This window comes from Eucyclogobius newberryi, unplaced genomic scaffold (assembly GCF_026437365.1).
Source record: "Eucyclogobius newberryi isolate DKJ021-1_F unplaced genomic scaffold, fEucNew1.0.hap1 SCAF_20, whole genome shotgun sequence".
Taxonomy (NCBI): Eukaryota; Metazoa; Chordata; class Actinopteri; order Gobiiformes; family Gobiidae; genus Eucyclogobius; species Eucyclogobius newberryi.
The window spans coordinates 29,316,064-29,342,764 of NW_027315835.1; the positions used below are offsets into that span (position 1 = coordinate 29,316,064).

The following is a 26,701-nucleotide window of genomic DNA, read 5'->3' on the forward strand; positions in this document are numbered from 1 at the left end:
TGAGCGATCTGGAGCGGGCGCCTGAGCGATCTGGAGCGAGCGCCTGAGCGATCTGGAGCGGGCGCCTGAGCGAGCGCCTGAGCGATCTGGAGCGGGCGCCTGAGCGATCTGGAGCGGGCGCCTGAGCGATCTGGAGCGGGCGCCTGAGCGATCTGGAGCGGGCGCCTGAGCGAGCGCCTGAGCGATCTGGAGCGGGCGCCTGAGCGATCTGGAGCGGGCGCCTGAGCGATCTGGAGCGAGCGCCTGAGCGATCTGGAGCGGGCGCCTGAGCGATCTGGAGCGGGCGCCTGAGCGATCTGGAGCGGGCGCCTGAGCGATCTGGAGCGGGCGCCTGAGCGGGCGCCTGAGCGATCTGGAGCGGGCGCCTGAGCGATCTGGAGCGGGCGCCTGAGCGATCTGGAGCGGGCGCCTGAGCGATCTGGAGCGGGCGCCTGAGCGAGCGCCTGAGCGATCTGGAGCCGGCGCCTGAGCGATCTGGAGCGGGCGCCTGAGCGATCTGGAGCGGGCGCCTGAGCGATCTGGAGCGGGCGCCTGAGCGATCTGGAGCGGGCGCCTGAGCGAGCGCCTGAGCGATCTGGAGCGGGCGCCTGAGCGATCTGGAGCGGGCGCCTGAGCGATCTGGAGCGGGCGCCTGAGCGATCTGGAGCGGGCGCCTGAGCGATCTGGAGCGGGCGTCTGAACGAGCGCCTGAGCGATCTGGAGCGGGCGCCTGAGCGATCTGGAGCGGGCGCCTGAGCGATCTGGAGCAGGCGCCTGAGCGATCTGGAGCGAGCGCCTGAGCGAGCGCCTGAGCGATCTGGAGCGAGCGCCTGAGCGATCTGGAGCGGGCGCCTGAGCGATCTGGAGCGGGCGCCTGAGCGATCTGGAGCGGGCACCTGAGCGAGCGCCTGAGCGATCTGGAGCGGGCGCCTGAGCGATCTGGAGCGGGCGCCTGAGCGATCTGGAGCGGGCGCCTGAGCGATCTGGAGCGAGCGCCTGAGCGATCTGGAGCGGGCGCCTGAGCGAGCGCCTGAGCGATCTGGAGCGGGCGCCTGAGCGATCTGGAGCGGGCGCCTGAGCGAGCGCCTGAGCGATCTGGAGCGAGCGCCTGAGCGGGCGCCTGAGCGATCTGGAGCGGGCGCCTGAGCGATCTGGAGCGAGCGCCTGAGCGATCTGGAGCGGGCGCCTGAGCGAGCGCCTGAGCGATCTGGAGCGGGTGCCTGAGCGATCTGGAGCGGGCGCCTGAGCGATCTGGAGCGGGCGCCTGAGCGATCTGGAGCGGGCGCCTGAGCGATCTGGAGCGGGCGCCTGAGCGATCTGGAGCGGGCGCCTGAGCGATCTGGAGCGGGCGCCTGAGCGAGCGCCTGAGCGATCTGGAGCGGGCGCCTGAGCGATCTGGAGCGGGCGCCTGAGCGATCTGGAGCGAGCGCCTGAGCGATCTGGAGCGGGCGCCTGAGCGATCTGGAGCGGGCGCCTGAGCGATCTGGAGCGAGCGCCTGAGCGATCTGGAGCGGGCGCCTGAGCGATCTGGAGCGGGCGCCTGAGCGATCTGGAGCGGGCACCTGAGCGAGCGCCTGAGCGATCTGGAGCGGGCGCCTGAGCGATCTGGAGCGGGTGCCTGAGCGATCTGGAGCGGGCGCCTGAGCGATCTGGAGCGAGCGCCTGAGCGATCTGGAGCGGGCGCCTGAGCGAGCGCCTGAGCGATCTGGAGCGGGCGCCTGAGCGATCTGGAGCGGGCGCCTGAGCGATCTGGAGCGGGCGCCTGAGCGATCTGGAGCGGGCGCCTGAGCGAGCGCCTGAGCGATCTGGAGCGGGCGCCTGAGCGATCTGGAGCGGGCGCCTGAGCGATCTGGAGCGAGCGCCTGAGCGATCTGGAGCGGGCGCCTGAGCGATCTGGAGCGGGCGCCTGAGCGATCTGGAGCGGGCGCCTGAGCGATCTGGAGCGGGCGCCTGAGCGGGCGCCTGAGCGATCTGGAGCGGGCGCCTGAGCGATCTGGAGCGGGCGCCTGAGCGATCTGGAGCGGGCGCCTGAGCGATCTGGAGCGGGCGCCTGAGCGATCTGGAGCGGGCGCCTGAGCGAGCGCCTGAGCGATCTGGAGCCGGCGCCTGAGCGATCTGGAGCGGGCGCCTGAGCGATCTGGAGCGGGCGCCTGAGCGATCTGGAGCGGGCGCCTGAGCGATCTGGAGCGGGCGCCTGAGCGAGCGCCTGAGCGATCTGGAGCGGGCGCCTGAGCGATCTGGAGCGGGCGCCTGAGCGATCTGGAGCGGGCGCCTGAGCGATCTGGAGCGGGCGCCTGAGCGATCTGGAGCGGGCGTCTGAGCGAGCGCCTGAGCGATCTGGAGCGGGCGCCTGAGCGATCTGGAGCGGGCGCCTGAGCGATCTGGAGCAGGCGCCTGAGCGATCTGGAGCGAGCGCCTGAGCGAGCGCCTGAGCGATCTGGAGCGAGCGCCTGAGCGATCTGGAGCGGGCGCCTGAGCGATCTGGAGCGGGCGCCTGAGCGATCTGGAGCGGGCACCTGAGCGAGCGCCTGAGCGATCTGGAGCGGGCGCCTGAGCGATCTGGAGCGGGCGCCTGAGCGATCTGGAGCGGGCGCCTGAGCGATCTGGAGCGAGCGCCTGAGCGATCTGGAGCGGGCGCCTGAGCGAGCGCCTGAGCGATCTGGAGCGGGCGCCTGAGCGATCTGGAGCGGGCGCCTGAGCGAGCGCCTGAGCGATCTGGAGCGAGCGCCTGAGCGGGCGCCTGAGCGATCTGGAGCGGGCGCCTGAGCGATCTGGAGCGAGCGCCTGAGCGATCTGGAGCGGGCGCCTGAGCGAGCGCCTGAGCGATCTGGAGCGGGTGCCTGAGCGATCTGGAGCGGGCGCCTGAGCGATCTGGAGCGGGCGCCTGAGCGATCTGGAGCGGGCGCCTGAGCGATCTGGAGCGGGCGCCTGAGCGATCTGGAGCGGGCGCCTGAGCGATCTGGAGCGGGCGCCTGAGCGAGCGCCTGAGCGATCTGGAGCGGGCGCCTGAGCGATCTGGAGCGGGCGCCTGAGCGATCTGGAGCGAGCGCCTGAGCGATCTGGAGCGGGCGCCTGAGCGATCTGGAGCGGGCGCCTGAGCGATCTGGAGCGGGCGCCTGAGCGATCTGGAGCGGGCGCCTGAGCGGGCGCCTGAGCGATCTGGAGCGGGCGCCTGAGCGATCTGGAGCGGGCGCCTGAGCGATCTGGAGCGGGCGCCTGAGCGATCTGGAGCGGGCGCCTGAGCGATCTGGAGCGGGCGCCTGAGCGATCTGGAGCGGGCGCCTGAGCGAGCGCCTGAGCGATCTGGAGCGGGCGCCTGAGCGATCTGGAGCGGGCGCCTGAGCGATCTGGAGCGGGCGCCTGAGCGATCTGGAGCGGGCGCCTGAGCGATCTGGAGCGGGCGCCTGAGCGATCTGGAGCGGGCGTCTGAGCGAGCGCCTGAGCGATCTGGAGCGGGCGCCTGAGCGATCTGGAGCGGGCGCCTGAGCGATCTGGAGCAGGCGCCTGAGCGATCTGGAGCGAGCGCCTGAGCGAGCGCCTGAGCGATCTGGAGCGAGCGCCTGAGCGATCTGGAGCGGGCGCCTGAGCGATCTGGAGCGGGCGCCTGAGCGATCTGGAGCGGGCACCTGAGCGAGCGCCTGAGCGATCTGGAGCGGGCGCCTGAGCGATCTGGAGCGGGTGCCTGAGCGATCTGGAGCGGGCGCCTGAGCGATCTGGAGCGAGCGCCTGAGCGATCTGGAGCGGGCGCCTGAGCGAGCGCCTGAGCGATCTGGAGCGGGCGCCTGAGCGATCTGGAGCGGGCGCCTGAGCGAGCGCCTGAGCGATCTGGAGCGAGCGCCTGAGCGGGCGCCTGAGCGATCTGGAGCGGGCGCCTGAGCGATCTGGAGCGAGCGCCTGAGCGATCTGGAGCGGGCGCCTGAGCGAGCGCCTGAGCGATCTGGAGCGGGCGCCTGAGCGATCTGGAGCGGGCGCCTGAGCGAGCGCCTGAGCGATCTGGAGCGAGCGCCTGAGCGGGCGCCTGAGCGATCTGGAGCGGGCGCCTGAGCGATCTGGAGCGAGCGCCTGAGCGATCTGGAGCGGGCGCCTGAGCGAGCGCCTGAGCGATCTGGAGCGGGTGCCTGAGCGATCTGGAGCGGGCGCCTGAGCGATCTGGAGCGGGCGCCTGAGCGATCTGGAGCGGGCGCCTGAGCGATCTGGAGCGGGCGCCTGAGCGATCTGGAGCGGGCGCCTGAGCGATCTGGAGCGGGCGCCTGAGCGAGCGCCTGAGCGATCTGGAGCGGGCGCCTGAGCGATCTGGAGCGGGCGCCTGAGCGATCTGGAGCGAGCGCCTGAGCGATCTGGAGCGGGCGCCTGAGCGATCTGGAGCGGGCGCCTGAGCGATCTGGAGCGGGCGCCTGAGCGATCTGGAGCGGGCGCCTGAGCGATCTGGAGCGGGCGCCTGAGCGGGCGCCTGAGCGATCTGGAGCGGGCGCCTGAGCGATCTGGAGCGGGCGCCTGAGCGATCTGGAGCGGGCGCCTGAGCGATCTGGAGCGGGCGCCTGAGCGATCTGGAGCGGGCGCCTGAGCGAGCGCCTGAGCGATCTGGAGCGGGCGCCTGAGCGATCTGGAGCGGGCGCCTGAGCGATCTGGAGCGGGCGCCTGAGCGATCTGGAGCGGGCGCCTGAGCGATCTGGAGCGGGCGCCTGAGCGATCTGGAGCGGGCGTCTGAGCGAGCGCCTGAGCGATCTGGAGCGGGCGCCTGAGCGATCTGGAGCGGGCGCCTGAGCGATCTGGAGCAGGCGCCTGAGCGATCTGGAGCGAGCGCCTGAGCGAGCGCCTGAGCGATCTGGAGCGAGCGCCTGAGCGATCTGGAGCGGGCGCCTGAGCGATCTGGAGCGGGCGCCTGAGCGATCTGGAGCGGGCACCTGAGCGAGCGCCTGAGCGATCTGGAGCGGGCGCCTGAGCGATCTGGAGCGGGTGCCTGAGCGATCTGGAGCGGGCGCCTGAGCGATCTGGAGCGAGCGCCTGAGCGATCTGGAGCGGGCGCCTGAGCGAGCGCCTGAGCGATCTGGAGCGGGCGCCTGAGCGATCTGGAGCGGGCGCCTGAGCGAGCGCCTGAGCGATCTGGAGCGAGCGCCTGAGCGGGCGCCTGAGCGATCTGGAGCGGGCGCCTGAGCGATCTGGAGCGAGCGCCTGAGCGATCTGGAGCGGGCGCCTGAGCGAGCGCCTGAGCGATCTGGAGCGGGTGCCTGAGCGATCTGGAGCGGGCGCCTGAGCGATCTGGAGCGGGCGCCTGAGCGATCTGGAGCGGGCGCCTGAGCGATCTGGAGCGGGCGCCTGAGCGAGAGCCTGAGCAATCTGGAGCGGGCGCCTGAGCGCCTGAGCGGGCGCCTGAGCGATCTGGAGCGGGCGCCTGAGCGATCTGGAGCGAGCGCCTGAGCGATCTGGAGCGGGCGCCTGAGCGAGCGCCTGAGCGATCTGGAGCGGGCGCCTGAGCGACTGCACACAGACTGCACAAACCCCATGATTAGGATTACCAGGCTGTTCATCTGCTTATTGTTACACTGGGGTAAGAAACTAGACTGTCGATGATGGTTTTCTTTATAGGACATAGTGAATTATGCCCTCTAGAGGCTGTTTCTCTAACAACATGTTCCAACCCAGAAGAGTCCATCTGTGAGGACTGAAGAGGGGACATCAGAACTACTCCCCCTGTGGACACGTCTAACAAACTATGGACACCAACTACAGACTTGGCGTGGATGATTAGTACACTCACACACTCACTGAGCAGACTACAGCACTCGCTCACTGCACTCACATGCATGTATTAGGAGTTAGCAGAAGCCTGTTTACCTGAACCCACCAATAGAAGAGTGTTAACGGGGCTATGACTATGAGGAACATTGGGGTGAGGGCACAGCATATGAGCAGCACAGTCAGAGTGTACCAGAAAGTGCGCATCCATATGTCAATATTGTCTGGAATGTGAGAGTCAATAGTGTCCACATCCTTGCTGAAGCGGTTGAGTAACCTCCCAGTGGGAGTACTCTCGAAGAAGGCCTGAGGGGCCCGCAGGACGCCATGCAGCATGTTGTGGTGTGTGAATTTGGCTGCACGCAGCACACTGTAGGCCCGGCACAGCATGCTGTTTGCCAACAAGAACACACCTACGGAGGAGGGGAGGGACAGCAGGTTAATGACCACTCCCCCTCAGCACTATCCCTCTCAAGGACCCTTTACATGCATTTCACAGCTCTGCAAACATCCACACATACAGCTGCTCCCATTTCAATAGTCTAGCCAACAAGCTTTATACTACTATATACTATATACTACTGTGTGAAACGGAGCAATCGTGTACAACACAAGATGATAGAGGTCCAATCAGCTGCCCTCAGAGAGGATCGAGTTGGACTTTGGACTCCCTAAAACAAACATGCCGTTATGAATCACTGCTCTACAGTAATAACACTGGCTTTGCACCAGGGGGCGCTAACAGATGATTTTCGTCCATACAAATTCAATTCATGCATGAGTCATTGGGGCCAGTGGTACTGTGTGTAGGTCTGTCAGTGCCAGGGCAGAAGACAATAAAGGAAGTGTCTGCAGGAAGAGCAAAGAGGAGGAAGCAGTGGCAGGGAAATGCTGAGGCCCCAGACGCTCAAGCTACAAAAGAGGACTGAAACAACAAGGGTTAAAAGCTCTCCCATCAGCATGGAGGAAGTGTGCCTGGACAAACAAGACATCCACCACTCTGAAGGCTGTACCTGCACAAAGACGTATATACAAGTCAAAGGCACGACCACCACGGCGAAGATGGGGGTGCTGCACACGATAACTATCATGGTGGACAGGGAGATAAAGAAGGTGCCCAGGAACATGAGCACGGTGGCGGGCAGGGCCTCGTCGATCACGTACACGTCCTTGGAGAAGCGGTTGATGATGCGGCCTATGGGCGTGGTGTCATAGAAAGACTGGGGTGTATGCAGTTTGTTGGTGACCAGGTTTAGGTGGAGTTTCCGGGCAGCTCCGATGTTGCCCATGTACAGGGTCAGAGAGGAGACCATGACCAGAATACCTGAGGTGGACAGGGAAGAGCAGCTCGGTCAGAGGGCAGTGATGGTCAGAAGAATGTGGGAGCGTCTGTCCTGCAGCTTTAAGAGGAAGAATGCTCAAGAGGAAGTGTAGAAAATAAGACACAACACTGGGTTTTACCTGTATCAAACCAGCACAAGACTGAGAATCATGATTACAACATATAGAGGTCAGAGAACATATAGAGGTCAGAGAACATATAGAGGTCAGTGAACATATAGAGGTCAGTGAACATATAGAGGTCAGAGAACATATAGAGGTCAGTGAACATATAGAGGTCAGTGAACATATAGAGGTCAGAGAACATATAGAGGTCAGAGAACATATAGAGGTCAGAGAACATATAGAGGTCAGAGAACATATAGAGGTCAGTGAACATATAGAGGTCAGTGAACATATAAAGGTCAGAGAACATATAGAGGTCAGAGAAAATACAGAGGTCAGTGAACATATAGAGGTCAGTGAACATATAGAGGTCAGAGAACATATAGAGGTCAGTGAACATATAGAGGTCAGTGAACATATAGAGGTCAGAGAACATATAGAGGTCAGAGAAAATACAGAGGTCAGTGAACATATAGAGGTCAGTGAACATATAGAGGTCAGAGAACATATAGATGTCAGAGAACATATAGAGGTCAGTGAACATATAGAGGTCAGAGAACATATAGAGGTCAGAAAATATATAGAGGTCAGTGAACATATAGAGGTCAGTGAACATATAGAGGTCAGTGAACATATAGAGGTCAGAGAACATATAGATGTCAGAGAACATATAGATGTCAGAGAACATATAGAGGTCAGAGAACATATAGAGGTCAGTGAACATATAGAGGTCAGAGAACATATAGAGGTCAGTGAACATATAGAGGTCAGTGAACATATAGAGGTCAGAGAACATATAGAGGTCAGTGAACATATAGAGGTCAGTGAACATATAGAGGTCAGAGAACATATAGAGGTCAGTGAACATATAGAGGTCAGAGAACATATAGAGGTCAGAGAACATATAGAGGTCAGTGAACATATAGAGGTCAGTGAACATATAGAGGTCAGAGAACATATAGAGGTCAGAGAACATATAGAGGTCAGTGAACATATAGAGGTCAGAGAACATATAGAGGTCAGAGAACATATAGAGGTCAGTGAACATATAGAGGTCAGTGAACATATAGAGGTCAGAGAACATATAGAGGTCAGAGAACATATAGAGGTCAGTGAACATATAGAGGTCAGAGAACATATAGAGGTCAGAGAACATATAGAGGTCAGTGAACATATAGAGGTCAGAGAACATATAGAGGTCAGTGAACATATAGAGGTCAGAGAACATATAGAGGTCAGAGAAAATACAGAAGTCAGTGAACATATAGAGGTCAGTGAACATATAGAGGTCAGAGAACATATAGAGGTCAGTGAACATATAGAGGTCAGTGAACATATAGAGGTCAGTGAACATATAGAGGTCAGAGAACATATAGAGGTCAGAGAAAATACAGAGGTCAGTGAACATATAGAGGTCAGTGAACATATAGAGGTCAGAGAACATATAGATGTCAGAGAACATATAGAGGTCAGTGAACATATAGAGGTCAGTGAACATATAGAGGTCAGAGAACATATAGAGGTCAGAGAACATATAGAGGTCAGTGAACATATAGAGGTCAGTGAACATATAGAGGTCAGAGAACATATAGAGGTCAGTGAACATATAGAGGTCAGTGAACATATAGAGGTCAGAGAACATATAGATGTCAGAGAACATATAGATGTCAGAGAACATATAGAGGTCAGTGAACATATAGAGGTCAGAGAACATATAGAGGTCAGAGAACATATAGAGGTCAGTGAACATATAGAGGTCAGTGAACATATAGAGGTCAGAGAACATATAGAGGTCAGAGAAAATACAGAGGTCAGTGAACATATAGAGGTCAGTGAACATATAGAGGTCAGAGAACATATAGAGGTCAGAGAACATATAGAGGTCAGTGAACATATAGAGGTCAGTGAACATATAGAGGTCAGAGAACATATAGAGGTCAGTGAACATATAGAGGTCAGAGAACATATAGAGGTCAGAGAAAATACAGAGGTCAGTGAACATATAGAGGTCAGTGAACATATAGAGGTCAGAGAACATATAGAGGTCAGAGAACATATAGAGGTCAGTGAACATATAGAGGTTTAGAGGTCAGAGAACATATAGAGGTCAGTGAACATATAGAGGTCAGTGAACATATAGAGGTCAGAGAACATATAGAGGTCAGAGAACATATAGAGGTCAGAGAACATATAGAGGTCAGTGAACATATAGAGGTCAGAGAACATATAGAGGTCAGAGAACATATAGAGGTCAGTGAACATATATATGTCAGAGAACATACAGAGGTCAGTGAACATATAGAGGTCAGTGAACATATAGAGGTCAGTGAACATATAGATGTCAGAGAACATATAGAGGTCAGTGAACATATAGAGGTCAGTGAACATATAGAGGTCAGTGAACATATAGAGGTCAGAGAACATATAGATGTCAGAGAACATATAGAGGTCAGAGAACATATAGATGTCAGAGAACATATAGAGGTCAGAGAACATATAGAGGTCAGAGAACATATAGAGGTCAGTGAACATATAGAGGTCAGAGAACATATAGAGGTCAGTGAACATATAGAGGTCAGAGAACATATAGAGGTCAGTGAACATATAGAGGTCAGAGAACATATAGAGGTCAGAGAAAATACAGGTCAGTGAACATATAGAGGTCAGTGAACATATAGAGGTCAGAGAACATATAGATGTCAGAGAACATATAGAGGTCAGAGAACATATAGAGGTCAGTGAACATATAGAGGTCAGTGAACATATAGAGGTCAGAGAACATATAGAGGTCAGTGAACATATAGAGGTCAGAGAACATATAGAGGTCAGAGAAAATACAGAGGTCAGTGAACATATAGAGGTCAGTGAACATATAGAGGTCAGAGAACATATAGAGGTCAGAGAACATATAGAGGTCAGTGAACATATAGAGGTTTAGAGGTCAGAGAACATATAGAGGTCAGTGAACATATAGAGGTCAGAGAACATATAGAGGTCAGTGAACATATAGAGGTCAGAGAACATATAGAGGTCAGAGAACATATAGAGGTCAGTGAACATATAGAGGTCAGAGAACATATAGAGGTCAGAGAACATATAGAGGTCAGTGAACATATAGAGGTCAGTGAACATATAGAGGTCAGAGAACATATAGAGGTCAGTGAACATATAGAGGTCAGAGAAAATACAGAGGTCAGTGAACATATAGAGGTCAGTGAACATATAGAGGTCAGAGAACATATAGAGGTCAGAGAACATATAGAGGTCAGTGAACATATAGAGGTTTAGAGGTCAGAGAACATATAGAGGTCAGAGAACATATAGAGGTCAGTGAACATATAGAGGTCAGTGAACATATAGAGGTCAGAGAACATATAGAGGTCAGAGAAAATACAGAGGTCAGTGAACATATAGAGGTCAGTGAACATATAGAGGTCAGAGAAAATACAGAGGTCAGTGAACATATAGATGTCAGAGAACATATAGAGGTCAGAGAACATATAGAGGTCAGTGAACATATAGAGGTCAGTGAACATATAGAGGTCAGAGAACATATAGAGGTTAGTGAACATATAGAGGTCAGAGAACATATAGAGGTCAGAGAAAATACAGAGGTCAGTGAACATATAGAGGTCAGTGAACATATAGAGGTCAGAGAACATATAGAGGTCAGTGAACATATAGAGGTCAGAGAACATATAGAGGTCAGAGAACATATAGAGGTCAGAGAACATATAGAGGTCAGTGAACATATAGAGGTTTAGAGGTCAGAGAACATATAGAGGTCAGTGAACATATAGATGTCAGAGAACATATAGAGGTCAGAGAACATATAGAGGTCAGTGAACATATAGAGGTCAGAGAACATATAGAGGTCAGAGAACATATAGATGTCAGAGAAGATATAGAGGTCAGAGAACATATAGATGTCAGAGAACATATAGAGGTCAGTGAACATATAGAGGTCAGAGAACATATAGATGTCAGAGAACATATAGAGGTCAGAGAACATATAGAGGTCAGTGAACATATAGAGGTCAGAGAACATATAGATGTCAGAGAACATATAGATGTCAGAGAACATATAGAGGTCAGAGAACATATAGAGGTCAGTGAACATATAGAGGTCAGAGAACATATAGAGGTCAGAGAACATATAGAGGTCAGTAAACATATAGAGGTCAGAGAACATATAGAGGTCAGTGAACTTATAGAGGTCAGTGAACATATAGATGTCAGAGAACATATAGATGTCAGAGAACATATAGAGGTCAGAGAACATATAGAGGTCAGAGAACATATAGAGGTCAGTGAACATATAGATGTCAGAGAACATATAGAGGTCAGTGAACATATAGAGGTCAGAGAACATATAGAGGTCAGAGAACATATAGAGGTCAGTGAACATATAGAGGTTTAGAGGTTAGAGAACATATAGAGGACAGAGAACATATAGAGGTTTAGAGGTCAGAGAACATATAGAGGTCAGTGAACATATAGAGGTTTAGAGGTCAGAGAACATATAGAGGTCAGAGAACATTATGGGTGAATTAGCCGAAACAAACTCAGAACTAAAGAACCATTGTGGGATTTGAACTGCTGTGCCACTTGTGAAGTCAGGGGTTCAGGGGTTCTCTGTTTGACCCCATTATTTCTCTTGGCTTTCTGCATGTTGGTTTTCTCTTGTTGTTCTTGAACGTTATTACTGAACAATGAACAATGCTATTACTTGTGACTAACCATATTTAGAAAGTGTGATTAATCTGATCATTTTTGTATCGATCGACAGCGCTAAATACCATGTGAAAAGCCTGTCCACTGTTCCATTGTGCAGCCGACTGTTGCAGCTGGAGAACACCTCACCTTGTGCCATGCCCAGTGCGGCGTACACCCCCACCCTCATGGGCACCCGCTCCTCGGTGTGGTTGGTGGCAGCGTCGTTGGTCCAGTCGCTGAGCCAGATGTTGGCTCCGATAGCAGCAGCGCTCTGGCAGCCGTACAGCAGGCAGATGATCACCGACAGCACCAGGCCCACCGCTTTAGCGTACTCCAGGTACACCGTGGCCTTCACCTGGAGCGGGACAGCACCACACTTCAAATCACAAGATCTATTGTACTATTGTAGGCTTGACCTCATTGGCTAATTAGCGTTCTTAGGTAAAAAGTCCTAATATGGCTTTAGTTTCACTTAATGATCTATGAAGTAGAGCCACACCCTCTCCTCCGCCCTGTGCCATCGCTGCCACACCCTCTCCTCCGCCCTGTGCCATCGCTGCCACACCCTCTCCTCCGCCCTGTGCCATCGCTGCCACACCCTCTCCTCCGCCCTGTGCCATCGCTGCCACACCCTCTCCTCCGCCCTGTGCCATCGCTGCTACACCCTCTCCTCCGCCCTGTGCCATCGCTGCCACACCCTCTGCTCCGCCCTGAGCCATCGCTGCCACACCCTCTCCTCCGCCCTGTGCCATCGCTGCCACACCCTCTCCTCCGCCCTGTGCCATCGCTGCTACACCCTCTCCTCCGCCCTGTGCCATCGCTGCCACACCCTCTCCTCCGCCCTGTGCCATCGCTGCTACACCCTCTCCTCCGCCCTGTGCCATCGCTGCCACACCCTCTGCTCCGCCCTGTGCCATCGCTGCCACACCCTCTCCTCCGCCCTGTGCCATCGCAGCCACACACTTACCCTAACCCTATCCTGTAATGCTGGTCTGAGTGTAAATGCAATAAAGCATTCATTGCTTTATTTGACATGCAGCCACTTCTTTTTATTTTTTTATACTTCAATATTTGACCGACCGTTTTCCCAAATGGCTCACATTTTCTGACCTCGCCGGCCAAAAGAAGCCTTGTGCAACCTCTTAAATAAAGCATATTTTGAGTAAGAGTTGCACAGAGAGAATGAGAGAAGAGGAGCTGCTGTGTGGTCGGACCTTGCCGGTCTCGGTGGTCTCGGCCTGGATGAGTTTGTCCTGCTCCTGCGGCTTCTTCTTCTCCTGAGGCTCTGCGTGCTTCTTCTGGCTGCAGCCGTGTCTCCTCACCGAGCGGCAGCGAGCGCCCTCTCCGTCTGAGATGATGCTGATCTGTCTGCAGAGCACAACGCACAGTATTACAGGCGAAAGGAAAGTCATCTTCATCTATGTTTATAGTCATTTAGGTGTCGTTAGGTTTAAAAAAACATCTGATATTGATAATCAGGTGATATTATGTCGATCCAACAGAATGTGTCTTAAACATATTAGTTTAAATGTCATAGAAATGGATTCAGTTGTATCATCTGGACATCGACATCAGTCTGTGGATCTAGTCTGAGAACTCTGAGCTGCATAAGCCCCGCCCTCAGGGAGGCTGCAGCTCCCTCGACACTGATGAGTACCTGGTTAGCATGTGACTGGTCTGTTCTGTTTAACACTGCAAATTGAACCTTAAACCTATATTCCTCTACTTCTTTCAAAGAGTCTTCTCCTCACTGTCTAATCCTGAACTCCAGTGTCTGATGTGCTGATAAAGCCTCTTGTGCAGTGGCTGTTTAGTCTCACTATGTGGCGCTCTTCACAACTTTTTTCACTGCATTGGATTTCACCGACTATTTTTATGAGCCACTAAACACTGTCTCTCTCAGAGGCAACTGTTGTGATTAGGGCCCTTACAAAAATGAATTGAACTGAAAACTACTTCTTAACTGTGTAAATGGGTCTAACATATATATATATATATATATATATATATATACACATACATATATAGATTAGAGCCCCGCCCCTGAGAGCCCCGCCCCTAAACAACATTCACAGTATTATCTGTGCGCTGCATTGGGCGGGGTCAAAACCTCTCCAGTTCCTCCGTCGTCCACGAAGACCTTATTTCTTTGGAAGGAATGTTCCAGTTTGGCATTAATCATATGGATGGTCAGATCTGTGGAGCAGTGACTCCGCTCACTGTAAGATTGCATGATGTTTGAAGTGAATAAATGAATAAATGCTAAATGGATGTTTAATGCTAAGCTGTGGAACATTCCAGGCAAAGCCACCAGAAAAGTGACGTAGTGACACTTTCACAGCACAAATCACATAAACACCAGACTAATACAACGTCAGTGCTTTACCTTAAAAAGCTCCTCCTGGCTTCGTTGAAGGTGGGCTCACTGTCCACGATGTCCGTGTGGTTGCTCAGAGCGTCCTCAGGGAACAGCTCCTCCTCTTCCAGTAAATCCTCTGTGAAAACAATGTGTTTTCTGTCTTCAAACATGTGACCTCACGTGTGTGTGACCTCACGTGTGAGTGACCTCACGTGTGAGTGACCTCACGTGTGTGTGACCTCACGTGTGAGTGACCTCACGTGTGAGTGACCTCACGTGTGTGTGACCTCACGTGTGAGTGACCTCACGTGTGTGTGACCTCACGTGTGTGACCTCACGTGTGTGTGACCTCATGTGTGAGTGACCTCATGTGTGTGTGACCTCACGTGTGAGTGACCTCACGTGTGAGTGACCTCACGTGTGAGTGACCTCACGTGTGTGTGACCTCACGTGTGAGTGACCTCACGTGTGAGTGACCTCACGTGTGTGTGACCTCACGTGTGAGTGACCTCACGTGTGTGTGACCTCACGTGTGTGACCTCACGTGTGTGTGACCTCACGTGTGTGTGACCTCACGTGTGTGACCTCACGTGTGTGTGACCTCATGTGTGAGTGACCTCATGTGTGTGTGACCTCATGTGTGTGTGACCTCACGTGTGTGTGACCTCATGTGTGAGTGACCTCATGTGTGTGTGACCTCACGTGTGTGTGACCTCATGTGTGAGTGACCTCATGTGTGTGTGACCTCATGTGTGTGTGACCTCACGTGTGTGTGACCTCATGTGTGAGTGACCTCATGTGTGTGTGACCTCACGTGTGTGTGACCTCACGTGTGTGTGACCTCACGTGTGTGTGACCTCATGTGTGAGTGACCTCATGTGTGAGTGACCTCACGTGTGAGTGACCTCGTGTGAGTGACCTCACGTGTGTGTGACCTCACGTGTGTGTGTGACCTCACGTGTGAGTGACCTCGTGTGAGTGACCTCATGTGTGAGTGACCTCATGTGTGTGTGACCTCATGTGTGTGTGACCTCATGTGTGTGTGACCTCATGTGAGTGACCTCATGTGTGTGTGACCTCATGTGTGTGTGACCTCATGTGTGTGTGACCTCATGTGTGAGTGACCTCATGTGTGTGTGACCTCACGTGTGAGTGACCTCATGTGTGTGTGACCTCACGTGTGAGTGACCTCATGTGTGTGTGACCTCACGTGTGAGTGACCTCACGTGTGTGTGACCTCACGTGTGTGTGTGACCTCACGTGTGAGTGACCTCGTGTGAGTGACCTCATGTGTGTGTGACCTCATGTGTGTGTGACCTCATGTGTGTGTGACCTCACGTGTGAGTGACCTCGTGTGAGTGACCTCACGTGTGTGTGACCTCACGTGTGAGTGACCTCATGTGTGTGTGACCTCATGTGTGAGTGACCTCACGTGTGTGTGACCTCACGTGTGTGTGACCTCACGTGAGTGTGACCTCATGTGTGTGTGACCTCATGTGTGTGTGACCTCATGTGTGAGTGACCTCATGTGTGTGTGACCTCACGTGTGTGTGACCTCACGTGAGTGTGACCTCACGTGTGTGTGACCTCACGTGTGAGTGACCTCATGTGTGAGTGACCTCATGTGTGTGTGACCTCACGTGTGAGTGACCTCATGTGTGTGTGACCTCACGTGTGTGTGACCTCACGTGTGTGTGACCTCATGTGTGAGTGACCTCATGTGTGAGTGACCTCACGTGTGAGTGACCTCGTGTGAGTGACCTCATGTGTGTGTGACCTCATGTGTGTGTGACCTCATGTGTGAGTGACCTCACGTGTGTGTGACCTCACGTGAGTGTGACCTCACGTGTGTGTGACCTCACGTGTGAGTGACCTCACGTGTGTGTGACCTCATGTGTGAGTGACCTCACGTGTGTGTGACCTCACGTGTGTGTGACCTCACGTGAGTGTGACCTCACGTGTGTGTGACCTCACGTGTGAGTGACCTCACGTGTGTGTGACCTCATGTGTGTGTGACCTCATGTGTGAGTGACCTCATGTGTGTGTGACCTCACGTGTGTGTGACCTCATGTGTGAGTGACCTCATGTGTGAGTGACCTCACGTGTGAGTGACCTCGTGTGAGTGACCTCATGTGTGTGTGACCTCATGTGTGTGTGACCTCATGTGTGAGTGACCTCATGTGTGTGTGACCTCACGTGTGAGTGACCTCATGTGTGTGTGACCTCACGTGTGTGACCTCACGTGTGTATGACCTCACGTGTGTGTGACCTCGTGTGAGTGACCTCATGTGTGAGTGACCTCATGTGTGTGTGACCTCACGTGTGTGTGACCTCACGTGTGTGTGACCTCGTGTGAGTGACCTCATGTGTGAGTGACCTCATGTGTGTGTGACCTCACGTGTGTGTGTGACCTCACGTGTGAGTGACCTCATGTGTGTGTGACCTCACGTGTGAGTGACCTCATGTGTGTGTGACCTCATGTGTGAGTGACCTCATGTGTGTGTGACCTCACGTGTGAGTGACCTCATGTGTGTGTGACCTCATGTGTGTGTGACCTCATGTGTGAGTGACCTCATGTGTGTGTGACCTCATGTGTGAGTGACCTCATGTGTGAGTGACCTCACGTGTGTGTGACCTCATGTGTGAGTGACCTCATGTGTGTGTGACCTCATGTGAGTGTGACCTCATGTGAGTGTGACCTCATGTGTGAGTGTGTGTGACCTCATGTGTGTGTGACCTCATGTGTGTGTGACCTAATGTGTGAGTGACCTCACGTGTGTGTGACCTCACGTGTGTATGACCTCACGTGTGTATGACCTCACGTGTGTGTGACCTCATGTGTGTGTGACCTCATGTGTGAGTGACCTCATGTGTGTGTGACCTCACGTGTGAGTGACCTCATGTGTGTGTGACCTCACGTGTGTGTGACCTCACGTGTGTGTGACCTCATGTGTGTGTGACCTCACGTGTGTGTGACCTCACGTGTGTGTGACCTCATGTGTGTGTGACCTCACGTGTGTGTGACCTCAAGTGTGTGTGACCTCACGTGTGTGTGACCTCACGTGTGTGTGACCTCACGTGTGTGTGACCTCGTGTGAGTGACCTCATGTGTGAGTGACCTCATGTGTGTGTGACCTCACGTGTGTGTGTGACCTCACGTGTGAGTGACCTCATGTGTGTGTGACCTCACGTGTGAGTGACCTCATGTGTGAGTGACCTCATGTGTGTGTGACCTCACGTGTGTGTGACCTCACGTGAGTGTGACCTCACGTGTGTGTGACCTCACGTGTGAGTGACCTCATGTGTGAGTGACCTCATGTGTGTGTGACCTCACGTGTGAGTGACCTCATGTGTGTGTGACCTCACGTGTGTGTGACCTCACGTGTGTGTGACCTCATGTGTGAGTGACCTCATGTGTGAGTGACCTCACGTGTGAGTGACCTCGTGTGAGTGACCTCATGTGTGTGTGACCTCATGTGTGAGTGACCTCATGTGTGAGTGACCTCATGTGTGTGTGACCTCACGTGAGTGTGACCTCACGTGAGTGTGACCTCACGTGTGTGTGACCTCACGTGTGAGTGACCTCACGTGTGTGTGACCTCACGTGTGTGTGACCTCACGTGTGAGTGACCTCATGTGTGTGTGACCTCACGTGTGTGTGACCTCACGTGTGTGTGACCTCATGTGTGAGTGACCTCATGTGTGAGTGACCTCACGTGTGAGTGACCTCGTGTGAGTGACCTCATGTGTGTGTGACCTCACGTGTGTGACCTCACGTGTGTGTGACCTCACGTGTGAGTGACCTCACGTGTGTGTGACCTCACGTGTGTGTGACCTCACGTGTGAGTGACCTCATGTGTGTGTGACCTCACGTGTGTGTGACCTCACGTGTGTGTGACCTCATGTGTGAGTGACCTCATGTGTGAGTGACCTCACGTGTGAGTGACCTCGTGTGAGTGACCTCATGTGTGTGTGACCTCACGTGTGTGTGACCTCACGTGAGTGTGACCTCACGTGTGTGTGACCTCACGTGTGAGTGACCTCACGTGTGTGTGACCTCACGTGTGTGTGACCTCACGTGTGAGTGACCTCATGTGTGTGTGACCTCACGTGTGTGTGACCTCACGTGTGTGTGACCTCACGTGTGAGTGACCTCATGTGTGAGTGACCTCACGTGTGAGTGACCTCGTGTGAGTGACCTCATGTGTGTGTGACCTCACGTGTGAGTGACCTCACTTGTGTGTGACCTCACGTGTGTGACCTCACGTGTGTATGACCTCACGTGTGTGTGACCTCAAGTGTGTGTGACCTCACGTGTGTGTGACCTCACGTGTGTGTGACCTCAAGTGTGTGTGACCTCACGTGTGTGTGACCTCACGTGTGTGTGACCTCACGTGTGTGTGACCTCGTGTGAGTGACCTCATGTGTGAGTGACCTCATGTGTGTGTGACCTCACGTGTGTGTGTGACCTCACGTGTGAGTGACCTCATGTGTGTGTGACCTCACGTGTGAGTGACCTCATGTGTGTGTGACCTCATGTGTGAGTGACCTCATGTGTGTGTGACCTCACGTGTGAGTGACCTCATGTGTGTGTGACCTCATGTGTGTGTGACCTCATGTGTGAGTGACCTCATGTGTGTGTGACCTCATGTGTGAGTGACCTCATGTGTGAGTGACCTCACGTGTGTGTGACCTCATGTGTGAGTGACCTCATGTGTGAGTGACCTCATGTGTGAGTGACCTCACGTGTGAGTGACCTCATGTGTGTGTGACCTAATGTGTGAGTGACCTCACGTGTGTGTGACCTCATGTGTGTGTGACCTCATGTGAGTGTGACCTCATGTGAGTGTGACCTCATGTGTGAGTGTGTGTGACCTCATGTGTGTGTGACCTCATGTGTGTGTGACCTCATGTGTGAGTGACCTCATGTGTGAGTGACCTCACGTGTGAGTGACCTCATGTGTGTGTGACCTAATGTGTGAGTGACCTCACGTGTGTGTGACCTCATGTGTGTGTGACCTCACGTGTGTATGACCTCACGTGTGTATGACCTCACGTGTGTGTGACCTCATGTGTGTGTGACCTCATGTGTGAGTGACCTCATGTGTGTGTGACCTCACGTGTGTGTGACCTCGTGTGAGTGACCTCATGTGTGAGTGACCTCATGTGTGTGTGACCTCACGTGTGTGTGTGCCCTCACGTGTGAGTGACCTCATGTGTGTGTGACCTCACGTGTGAGTGACCTCATGTGTGTGTGACCTCATGTGTGAGTGACCTCATGTGTGTGTGACCTCACGTGTGAGTGACCTCATGTGTGTGTGACCTCATGTGTGTGTGACCTCATGTGTGAGTGACCTCATGTGTGTGTGACCTCATGTGTGAGTGACCTCATGTGTGAGTGACCTCACGTGTGTGTGACCTCATGTGTGAGTGACCTCATGTGTGTGTGACCTCATGTGAGTGTGACCTCATGTGAGTGTGACCTCATGTGTGAGTGTGTGTGACCTCATGTGTGTGTGACCTCATGTGTGTGTGACCTCATGTGTGAGTGACCTCATGTGTGTGTGACCTCACGTGTGAGTGACCTCACGTGTGTGTGACCTCACGTGTGTGTGACCTCATGTGTGTGTGACCTCACGTGTGTGTGTGACCTCACGTGTGTGTGACCTCATGTGTGTGTGACCTCATGTGTGTGTGACCTCATGTGTGAGTGACCTCATGTGTGTGTGACCTCACGTGAGTGTGACCTCACGTGTGTGTGACCTCACGTGTGTGTGACCTCATGTGTGTGTGACCTCACGTGTGTGTGACCTCACGTGTGTGTGACCTCATGTGTGTGTGACCTCACGTGTGTGTGACCTCATGTGTGTGTGACAGTCCTGCTCCACACCACATGCTGTGAAGACTGTGACCTCATATGGTGGGGGAGGGGCCTATGCCAGCTTTGTGCCAGTGTTTGTTTCATGTGGACTCAGTAATCACAGATATGACATGTGGTGTGACTGACAGTTGTATCTGCGATGTCCAGCTCAGCGCTGACCTTTGGGGACGTCATGTCGTGGTCGTGTGGACAGCACTACACACGTGTCCCGTCACATACTGGACATACTGGACACAATGATTTAGCATGAATAAACCTGTGGTACCGTCGGCCTCGTCCTCCTCGATGATGTCCTCCAGGGAGTAGTTGCGGAGGAACTCGGCGAAGGCCCCGTTCTGCTTGAGCAGCTCCTGGTACGAGCCCATCTCTGACACGCGGCCCTCCACCAGCACCATGATGTTGTCCACCTGAGGCAGGAAGCTGATGCCATGGGTCACCAGGACACGTGTCTGACCCACACACAGAAGTGAGAAGAACCATCAGAAGAACCAGGGCAACCGGCAGATCCATGTGTTTGAAGAGCAAATACATGAAACAGACAATATCAACTGAGCAGCATTTGACTCAAGGTCAGTTTTACATTCTGGTCTAGTCATAATTGCTGGTGATGTCACTGTAAAACAACAGCAGCTGTACTGCATCTGAGTTTGTGACCGGCTGTGCGCCTTTAGCCCTGTGGTCAGTCATTGGTCAATGGTGTTTTAGTCAACACATTTTTCTGAGCAGAACGGTGAAAACTAGACACTTTAATCTGACTTTCTACTTGAAAATACTGTGCACTAGAACTTCTCTGCACACGGCATGTGCCCTCAACACACTGTGGTCACTGTGGTCACTGTGGTCACAACACACTGTGGTCACTGTGGTCACAACACACTGTGGTCACTGTGGTCACTGTGGTCACAACACACAGTGGTCACTGTGGTCACTGTGGTCACAACACACTGTGGTCACTGTGGTCACAACACACTGTGGTCACTGTGGTCACAACACACAGTGGTCACTGTGGTCACTGTGGTCACAACACACTGTGGTCACTGTGGTCACTGTGGTCACAACACACTGTGGTCACTCACATGTCGTTAGGCCCGGTCACTAGAATGAGTAGCACTACAGAAGTCCACTAGAGGGAGCTGTAGACTCACTGGAGCGTTTGAACTGCAGAGACATGTAACTGTCGTCTTTTGTCTCATTACAAGTCAAGCAGAGAATACCAGTTATATGAGAATACCAGTGTATGTGTGTGTGGTGTGTGTGTGTGTGTGTGAGAGTGTGTGTGTGTGTGTGTGTGTGTGTGTGTGTGTGTGTGTGTGTGTGCGTGCGTGTGTGTGTGCGTGTGTGCGTGTGTGTGAGTGTGTGTGCGTGTGTGTGAGTGTGTGTGTGTGTGCGAGTGTGTGTGTGCGTGTGGTGTGTGTGTGTGTGTGTGTGTGTGCGAGTGTGTGTGTGCGTGTGGTGTGTGTGTGTGTGTGTGTGTGTGTGTGCGTGCGTGTGGTGTGTGTGTGTGTGTGTGTGAGTGTGAGTGTGTGTGTGTGTGTGTGTATGTGTGTGCGGTCCAGAGCATGTCAGTCTGAATGAATCCTTCACTTGGATCACATTAGGACTTCATCTGCAGATTGGGGATAAATCCCCTAAACTAAACCAGGTCTAAATTTGGTCTGGAAGAAGCAGAGATGAAAGCATCCTCACCTTGCCCTTGAGCGCCCCCTCTGGGCCAATCAGGTGGTCAAAGATGTGTTTGGCCACATGAGCGTCCACAGCAGACAGAGGGTCGTCCAGCAGGTAGACGTCTGCGTCACTGTACAGGGCCCGCGCCAGGCTCACCCTCTGCCTCTGACCTCCCGACAGGTTAATGCCCTGCACAGTGTTGAGAAGTAAATAAGTACAAGTACTAAATAAACATAGAATCAGAAAAGGTTTATTGCCATGGTCAATGTGTGCAACATAAAACAATAAACAATGAATAAGTCATAACAAGCTAGTTTTAAAAACAGGCTTAATATGTACAGTTGTACAGATATACTTAAATGTAAATGGTCACATTTATATAGCTTTTCTACCGTCAAGGCACTCAAACACTTTACATCAAGGAACCAGTCACACATTCACACACTGGGGGCGAATTGGGTTTAGTGTATTGCCCAAGAACACAACGGCAGTATTCACATCAGGCAGCTGAATAGCCTAATGTACTGATGTTGGAGTTATTCAGAATGAGAGGTAAGAGGTATAATATATGGTAATATGATAATGACAATGATAATATAATATCACAATATTGTTTTGAGATAATTCAATATGAGTTTCAAAAGAGACAGACATGTCTAGTGCCCTAAACTGGTTAAGGTTCTATCTGGAAGACAGGAAGTACTTTGTTGAAATTGGTAGCTGTGTCTCAGACCACATGACCCTGACCTGTGGAGTGCCCCAAGGGTCAGTCCTGGGTCCCCTTCTGTTCAACCTCTACATGCTGCCGTTAGGTCAGTTGATACGCAGCGAAAATGTGTCACAATTATGCAAACGAGTCAGATCTATGTTTCACTGTCGGCAGGTGAATATGGACCAGTGGATCATATTTTATTTGATATTTAATATATATATATAATTTTTTCACAGCAATGATCGCGGGCCGGTCCTCCGCTACTTGCCTGGATTCGAATATGGCCCTCGGTGGAAAATAATTGCCCACCTCAGTCTTAAACTGTGATTTCTGTCTGTCAGAAGTGTGGGAGTCGTACCTTCTCCCCGATCTCGGTCATGTCCCCGCCCGGCAGCACGTCCAGGTCAGGGGTCAGCGCGCAGGCCTCCAGCACACAGCGGTACTTGGGCTCTTGGAAGGGCTTCCCAAACAGGATGTTGTCCCTCAGGGTGGCGTTCTGTATCCAGGCCTGCTGCGGGACGTAGGCCACGGAGCCCTGCACAGGAAAGCAACCGCATTGGTTCATTTTCAATTTCAAGTCCAAATGTGATTTTTTTTACATTTTCCGTAAGTCAATTATGATCGTTGACTCAGTTTGTCATCCATTTTTTGGGGATGGCCTTTTCCCTACTGCCAGGAGTATGCTCCAAAAGTATCCACTTATTGTGTCCATGGCCGCAGTTCTGAGGCCCAAGTACAAAGTTCTAAAATGGAGTGGGATGAAGTCAAAAGTCTGTGGTTTACGGTTATTGTTCTCTGAGCGACAGGACAGTCCCAGGACACGTGATAGTGGTTTGACTCCTGGTGCCACAGTTTCTCCTGGTGCATGATGGGCACTGAGATAGAGTTGCAAAATTCCCTCCAAACATGTGACTTTAAGGTTCTCCACTGAGATGTACATATATTTTCCCATTTATTGTCCGTCAAAATAAAATTACCTCAATTTATTTTTTATGTAGTTAGAGTGGCTGCCCAAATTGTTAATACATTTACAGTATATTAGATAATATTACCCCTGAAAGGTCCAAATCCCATCAATTGTAATACTGTGAATTGTATTTGATTGTCTAATATATTGGGTCAATGGTTCCAAATACAAAGCAAACAAGAGGGGGGACCAGGCACAGCCCTGTCTCACCCCTCTTTCCAAAGTCAGCAATAGTCGCAGCACAGAAAGAGGTTTAGCGCATGTGATCTGTGACCACACCAAGGGCAGCGCGGTGCTCTGTGTCCAGGACAACAAAGTGCTTTTATAGATCAAGAGGAAAATCTGACTACAACACATATATGTGTAATGTGCAATCATGTGCAATTACTGTGAAATTCATGTGCAATTCATGTGCAATTACTGTGAAATTCATGTGCAATCTATGTGCTGTCGTGACACATATTCATGTGCAATTACTGTCGGGATCACATGCAATGGTATTTATTTATTTATTTGTCTATGGGAGTTTTTATTTATTTATAGGAGATCTTCTACTGAAAGTGTTTTTCAGACTTCCTATAAGTGATCTGTTCTTCTGGATCTACCTCTGTATCTACCTGCCTTGCACCAATGAAATGTCCCCATGTGGGACAATAAAGGAATATCTTATCTTATCTTATCTTATATATATAAGGGATCATCTCAAAATAGGTTGAAGCTGAAAAAGACTAAATATATGTTGTTGCTTTGAAGCTTCATGGTTCATGGTTGTGGCAGTCATTGCTTTGAAATGCTAAAACTCTCTGATCATGGAGCATCAGGCCGACATCCATGACATCACACACTCAGGACTTTGTTTGTGAAATGTGACGTGCCATTTACAGCAGCCAATCAGAAAGAGTGTTTAAATGACTTCCTGGTTGAGTGAGTTGAGTCTGCATGGTGCAGCGGTGCATGGTGCTGGTGCATGGTCCATGGTGCTGGTGCATGGTGCATGGTGCAGCGGTGCATGGTGCATGGTGCTGGTGCATGGTGCTGGTGCATGGTGCATGGTGCATGGTGCAGCGGTGCATGGTGCTGGTGCATGGTACTGGTGCATGGCGCATGGTGCTGGTGCATGGTGCATGGTGCTGGTGCATGGTGCATGGTGCTGGTGCATGGTGCATGGTGCTGGTGCATGGTGCTGGTGCATGGTGCATGTGCATGGTGCTAGTGCATGGTGCTGGTGCATGGTGCATGGTGCTGGTGCATGGTGCTGGTGCATGGTACAGGTGCATGGTACAGGTGCATGGTGCTGGTGCATGGTGCATGGTACAGGTGCATGGTACAGGTGCATGGTACAGGTGCATGGTGCATGGTGCTGGTGCATGGTACAGGTGCATGGTACAGGTGCATGGTGCTGGTGCATGGTGCATGGTACAGGTGCATGGTACAGGTGCATGGTACAGGTGCATGGTGCATGGTGCTGGTGCATGGTACAGGTGCATGGTGCAGGTGCATGGTGCATGGTACAGGTGCATGGTACAGGTGCATGGTGCTAGTGCATGGTGCTAGTGCATGGTGCTGGTGCATGGTGCATGGTGCTGGTGCATGGTACAGGTGCATGGTACAGGTGCATGGTGCTGGTGCATGGTGCTGGTGCATGGTGCTGGTGCATGGTACAGGTGCATGGTACAGGTGCATGGTGCTGGTGCATGGTACAGGTGCATGGTGCTGGTGCATGGTGCATGGTACAGGTGCATGGTACAGGTGCATGGTACAGGTGCATGGTACAGGTGCATGGTGCATGGTGCTGGTGCATGGTACAGGTGCATGGTACAGGTGCATGGTACAGGTGCATGGTACAGGTGCATGGTGCTGGTGCATGGTGCATGGTACAGGTGCATGGTACAGGTGCATGGTGCATGGTGCTGGTGCATGGTACAGGTGCATGGTACAGGTGCATGGTGCTGGTGCATGGTGCTGGTGCATGGTGCTGGTGCATGGTACAGGTGCATGGTACAGGTGCATGGTACAGGTGCATGGTGCTGGTGCATGGTGCTGGTGCATGGTGCTGGTGCATGGTACAGGTGCATGGTGCATGGTGCTGGTGCATGGTGCTGGTGCATGGTGCTGGTGCATGGTACAGGTGCATGGTGCTGGTGCATGGTACAGGTGCATGGTGCTGGTGCATGGTGCATGGTACAGGTGCATGGTACAGGTGCATGGTACAGGTGCATGGTGCATGGTGCTGGTGCATGGTACAGGTGCATGGTACAGGTGCATGGTACAGGTGCATGGTACAGGTGCATGGTGCTGGTGCATGGTGCATGGTACAGGTGCATGGTACAGGTGCATGGTACAGGTGCATGGTGCATGTGCATGGTGCTAGTGCATGGTGCTGGTGCATGGTGCATGGTGCTGGTGCATGGTACAGGTGCATGGTACAGGTGCATGGTGCTGGTGCATGGTGCTGGTGCATGGTGCTGGTGCATGGTACAGGTGCATGGTGCTGGTGCATGGTACAAGTGCATGGTGCTGGTGCATGGTACAGGTGCATGGTACAGGTGCATGGTACAGGTGCATGGTGCTGGTGCATGGTGCTGGTGCATGGTGCTGGTGCATGGTACAGGTGCATGGTACAGGTGCATGGTACAGGTGCATGGTGCATGGTGCTGGTGCATGGTGCTGGTGCATGGTGCTGGTGCATGGTACAGGTGCATGGTGCTGGTGCATGGTACAGGTGCATGGTGCTGGTGCATGGTACAGGTGCATGGTACAGGTGCATGGTACAGGTGCATGGTGCTGGTGCATGGTACAGGTGCATGGTACAGGTGCATGGTGCATGGTAGAGGTGCATGGTACAGGTGCATGGTGCTGGTGCATGGTGCTGGTGCATGGTACAGGTGCATGGTGCTGGTGCATGGTACAGGTGCATGGTACAGGTGCATGGTGCTGGTGCATGGTACAGGTGCATGGTACAGGTGCATGGTGCTGGTGCATGGTACAGGTGCATGGTACAGGTGCATGGTGCTGGTGCATGGTACAGGTGCATGGTACAGGTGCATGGTACAGGTGCATGGTAGAGGTGCATGGTACAGGTGCATGGTGCTGGTGCATGGTACAGGTGCATGGTGCTGGTGCATGGTAGAGGTGCATGGTACAGGTGCATGGTGCTGGTGCATGGTACAGGTGCATGGTACAGGTGCATGGTGCTGGTGCATGGTACAGGTGCATGGTACAGGTGCATGGTACAGGTGC

General features: G+C 53.0%; 1 protein-coding gene across 4 annotated transcripts in view; it reads right to left on the reverse strand.

Annotated features, from left to right (window-relative positions):
• abcc3 (ATP-binding cassette, sub-family C (CFTR/MRP), member 3) overlaps window positions 1–26,701 on the reverse strand; it is a 101,790-nt gene that overhangs the window by 24,953 nt on the left and 50,136 nt on the right. For 2 of the 4 annotated variants that reach the window (XM_072456956.1, XM_072456953.1), the window contains exons 17-23: window positions 22,853–23,029; window positions 21,804–21,971; window positions 20,383–20,566; window positions 14,264–14,372; window positions 13,092–13,245; window positions 12,025–12,232; window positions 5,815–6,128 (exon numbers count right to left, since the gene is read on the reverse strand). In XM_072456956.1, the coding sequence (XP_072313057.1) occupies window positions 5,815–6,128; window positions 12,025–12,232; window positions 13,092–13,245; window positions 14,264–14,372; window positions 20,383–20,566; window positions 21,804–21,971; window positions 22,853–23,029 (1,314 nt within the window). Of the gene's footprint in view, window positions 1–5,814; window positions 6,129–6,728; window positions 7,040–12,024; window positions 12,233–13,091; window positions 13,246–14,263; window positions 14,373–20,382; window positions 20,567–21,803; window positions 21,972–22,852; window positions 23,030–26,701 lie in introns of all 4 variants that reach the window. The other 2 variants (XM_072456957.1, XM_072456955.1) reach the window with 1 other exon arrangement.